Source organism: Berghia stephanieae, chromosome 9, assembly GCF_034508935.2.
Source record: "Berghia stephanieae isolate SIO BIC M18660-M18661 chromosome 9, UCSD_Bste_1.3, whole genome shotgun sequence".
Classification (NCBI taxonomy): Eukaryota; Metazoa; Mollusca; class Gastropoda; order Nudibranchia; family Aeolidiidae; genus Berghia; species Berghia stephanieae.
Genome location: NC_088368.1, coordinates 11,821,092 through 11,826,091, shown reverse-complemented (window position 1 = coordinate 11,826,091; position 5,000 = coordinate 11,821,092). Strand labels below are relative to the sequence as shown.

The 5,000-nt window shown below is 34.1% G+C and overlaps 2 protein-coding genes across 2 annotated transcripts in view; one reads left to right on the top strand and one right to left on the bottom strand.

Annotated features, from left to right (window-relative positions):
* LOC144979692 (uncharacterized) overlaps positions 1-5,000 on the bottom strand; it is a gene marked incomplete in the record, with an annotated part of 219,627 nt that overhangs the window by 153,521 nt on the left and 61,106 nt on the right. Inside the window, 3 exon segments of the mRNA XM_078926613.1 lie at positions 957-1,096; positions 1,626-1,684; positions 3,906-4,015. Of these exon segments, the coding sequence (XP_078782739.1) occupies positions 957-1,096; positions 1,626-1,684; positions 3,906-4,015 (309 nt within the window).
* LOC144979132 (uncharacterized) overlaps positions 1-5,000 on the top strand; it is a 45,625-nt gene that overhangs the window by 26,689 nt on the left and 13,936 nt on the right. The window contains exons 13-14 of the mRNA XM_078925733.1: positions 146-376; positions 3,912-4,018. Coding sequence (XP_078781859.1) covers positions 146-376; positions 3,912-4,018 — 338 coding nt within the window. The remainder of the gene's footprint in view (positions 1-145; positions 377-3,911; positions 4,019-5,000) is intronic.

Sequence of the window (5,000 nt, the reverse complement as noted above, 5' to 3'; positions counted from 1 at the left end):
TGGGGATTTAACCAGAACAGTGTGAGGTGGACACCAGGAGGAGTATTCACTTGTATCCATATCTCTAAGTCCCAGGTTCGCTCGTTACTGGTGTCCATCTTTCATTTTATGATCCCAACTCTCCAATTTTGTCTATATCCCCTAGTCCCAGGTTCAATCACCTCTGGTGTCAACCTCCCACAGTCCCCAACTCAGTCCCCACTTTTGTCTATCTGAGGTATTTCGGGTAACTCTCCACTGTGTGTCATCTTCCCCAGGCTTTGGTTCACTCCCCAGAATTGTCCACATCTCACAGTCCCTGGTTGACTCGTCACTTGTATCTCATCCTATAGTCTTGTGTACATTCAAGATTGGTGTCCACCTCCCACAATTCCAGGTTCATTGCCCACTCATGGCATCCACATCTCGGTGTCCTGGGCTCGTTCCCTACTGGTGTTCACTTCCGATAGTCCCAGGTTCACTCCGCACCGGTGTCAACCTCAGACAGTCACATGTCCATTCTCCATTATTATTATTATTATTATTATTATTATTATTATTATTACTATTATTATTATTATTATTATCATTATTATTATTATTATTATTATTATTATCATTATTATTATCATTATCATCATCATCATCATCATCATCATCATCATCATCATCATCATCATCATCATCATTATTATTATTATTATTATTATTATTATTATTATTATTATTATGATTATTATTATGATGATGATTATTATCACCACCACCTGTACTGTATTACTGTATTATCGCCTAACAGACGTCATGTCTCGTTCTACATGTTACGTGTTGCTGTTGGTCAGGGACCCCTTGTAAAGCACTTTGAACACGTTTAGTGGATATTACGCAATATAGAAGCTCAAGCTTAATTTAAATTCATACCTCAAAAACAAAAACAAAAACCAACAAAAAATAAATAAGATTGAAATAAAACTTACTTTTTTCACATCCGTTGAATCCGATGTCATATTTCTTTCCATCGATTTCAACTCCTGACGACTTCAAAACAGGAAATAAGCTATTAGCTAAGTCCTGGTTAATATCTCTAAATTCCACAAAGACTTTGGTGCATGGTAACCTGTAATAAATGTATATTGAGTTATCATTTTTTATCATCATTTCGTTAATTTCTTTATTTGTGTATTATTGTATTTTATCGACATGCTTGAATCACGAGGAATTGAAGAGATACCTTATGAGACACTTAATTAATGATAAATTACGAATGGAGATCACGATGTTGTTGTAGATGGTATTAATAATAATTACGGTGCTGGTGGTGATGATGATGATGATGATGATGATGATGATGATGATGTTGATGATGATGATGGTGATGAGGATGAGGAAGAAGAGGAAGGTAACGATGATGATGTTGATGATAAAGAAGATGACGATGGTACTTATATTTTAATATTAATAATAATAATAATAATAATAATAATAATAATAATAATAATAATAATAATAATAATAATAATAATGATAATAATAATGATGATGATGATGATGATGATGATGATGATGATGATGATGATGATGATGATGATGATGATGATGATGATGGTGACAATAATTATAATAATAACAGATATGACGACACATACCCATCACTAAGATGCATGAACTCCACTTTGCCTCCTGCTGTTGTAGTTACCCTTTTCAGCTGAATAGAAAATAGTAGTTCAAAAACAATTTTAAAACTTATTTCTAGATTCTAAACCTTTCAATTCATTCATAAAATGATTAGATCGATATCACATTTACCATTATAATATCAAATAATGAGCTTTACCATTACGATAAATTAGTCAAATTCGTACAAGTAGAAAACGGTAGGGGCTGCCTGAAGCCGGTGATCGTAAAATACTAACGGAAAGAGTGAAAATGGAGAGGCTTCGTATGGGAACAAAACAGACAATGGACGTTTCGGGTACAAACCCTTCGTCAGCACAACAATACACAAATTAACGTGAAAACAAATAAAATAAAATGCAAAATAACTTCACATCACCCCGTATTATTTTCACTCTTTCGTTAGTATCAAATTCGTACACACATTATAAAAGATTTTAAAACCTGTTTACTGCCGTAGAAGGACACGTATTTAAAAAATTGACCAGAAAACTCTAAATATCAATCGATGTAAATGACCCTCATCTTGGTAAAACCTCGCGAGATCCCAGGTTTGAGTGTTTTTGCCACGATGAGAGTCAGTTGAATCGATCTATATTAACTTAAAGAACGAGTTTTCTGGCTAAATTTTTAAATACCTACCTGTCTTTCTTGGGCACAGCAGTTAACTTGCAACAAGCTATAGATAGAATGCGCTTGGCCAAGGAGTTCACAACATTGCCATCCGGAAGTATAACGGACCAACACACAAACTCTGTGTAACCATGAACTTTTATAGTCTGGTTAATACAGTTTAGTGAGAACAACTCACAAACGCGGATGGCAAAAACAATAACAAAGACCTGAGTGACGTCATCTGCATACTATCTATAACTATAAAATCTCTCACTCAACATAAAAAGTACTTGAAGGAACGAAGTCAGCTCTCCATCCAACTTTTGAAAACATTTAGATATTGTTCAAGACTTATTATTAATATAATTTATTTTTTAAAATATCAAAATTCAGACAATTCCATGTGGTCTAACCGACGTGCTCATATCTATAGGTCTGATAGCCAAATGCATCGAAGGACTCGATTTAACGTTGTTGTAATGGATGCTAGTCTATCGCAAAATACTTCCGCCAGATCTAACAGACCCAATCACTGCTGGGAGGACAGGGCGGGGGGGTCAGAAAAAAAATTCGACTGCACCCGGGATTGATCTCGGTCCCTTTGCTTGTGAAGCGAGTGCTCTACCAACTGAGCTATCGGGACCCCCCCCCCCCCCCCCCCCCCCCCGGTACATAAACCGAAAGTCTTATATTTCTGATCACTTTAACTTTAGATTCGCTTGTTCAAAATATGCTCCACTCCGATCTGATACCAGTTAGATGCGGTAGGTTATGCATTCAGACCTGCCAACTTTTCAAAATGCCAAATTAATATAGGGAATTTTAGACTAGTCAAACTGACAACTAATAACAAATTCAAGGGGCTGATTAGAGAAAATAATACAATTACAGGAATATTTTTTTTAGAGTATGTGTTGTTCTCTTTTTTTTTAATTGTTGATGCTTTTTGTTGTTTTTGTTGTTGTTGTTTGTTTTTGGTTTTTTTGTTTTTTTTTTGTTTGTTTTTATTTGTTTGTTTTTCTTTGTTTTTTTGTTTTTTTTTGGGGGGGGGAGGGGGGGGGGGTTCTTATTTTGTTTATTTTCTTTCTTTATTTCTTTTTGTTCTTTATTTTTTTTTTGGAGGGGGGGGGGGTGTTGTTAATGTTTGTTTTCCACTTTAGTATGCTAATCTTAAATGATGATGTCATCCAGTTCCTATTACCAGATTGAGTGAAATGAATACTTGAAACAGAGGCACCATGATATATCATATTACAATATCACACATAACCATTGTGATTAAATCGCAATAACATATTTCTAAATTATTGTCATTTATAATGTTTATCAATATTCCCTGTTAATAATAATAAAAATGTGAAGCTCTTATCGGGTGGGGGGGGGGGGGGGATCTATCTGCAACCGGGAGTTAGGGAAGAGGGCAACCAGATAAGAAATTTCCCGATTAAATAGGGAAGGTTGGCAGATCTGTTTATTTCAAAAGTTGTTACTTAGAGGTGAATGTGGTAGAGCTGCTAGTGGAGATATAGTTGTTGTTATTGTTTTTTCTTGCATTCAGTAATTTTTTGTTTCTAATGAGATGAGACATCGTGCAGGCTTTTCGGAGATTGTTAATGTCTTTAGCCTAATGTTCTAACCATTAGTTTAACGAGACTTTCGCTGGCATCTTTGAACATCAAGTTTTTGATGAAGAAGTTGACGACCATAACAGTTTGGCTGGAGTGGGTGGGGGTAACATCCTGGGACACTGGTAAGGCAAAAAGATAACACAAATAAATTTTTAAAAGTATATATATATATATATATATATATATATATATATATATATAAATATATATATATATATATATATATATATATATATATATCAAGGACAACTATACTGAAAGGACAATCATATGGAATCTTCAGGCAACGCTAGTGGGGGCCAACAAAAAATAGAGAAAATTTACACCAAAATAACAGCAGGGGCATTATTATATGGCAAGATCTACCTTTTTAGAGAGTGATTGTGAATTCTGGGTCCAAACTAATATTTAATGATTATTATTATCAGCAGTGAATAAGAGTAGCCAAGAAATGGAAAGGATGAGTAGATATTCTAAAAACTGACCTTATAGTGATTGATTCAGGATGATTTCTTTAGAAGCTTGATTAATGAATGTACATGTAAAATGATGATGAAGATGAAGGTGAACAATTAGATGAAGGGGAAAGGAGATGTAAAATATCAACAAAGGGAGGTAATCTGCGGAGGATGATCCCAAGAAAAAGATGAATACCAAAATATCTACTAAGGGATACAATAGTCGGATTTTTAATAAGGGGTGCACCTTTGTCTCCTTTTTCTCAGCTGTTCACAATGTACAGCTGCAAAAATTTGTATGAACCTCTGGATCATTTTGTCCTAGTAAAATATATTTTTTCACGAATTTTAAAACAATAGGAAAGAATTTCACTTATTACAGCTATATTAAAATCGATAACTAGTAAGTATTGGAATCTAAATATGATTATAGTGTCAAAAATATGATTTTCCGCTTATCCATTTTGAAAGAATTTGTTAAAATGGAATGTTCAGTTAATTGAAACTTATATGATGTTCGTACAGAATCCGAATATGAAGGAACGACAGACATGTTTACATTTTATAACAATCAATATACGTTATTGATGAATACAAATGAAAGTGAACATTACGCGCTTCCAACATTATTTTGATTTCAAATTTT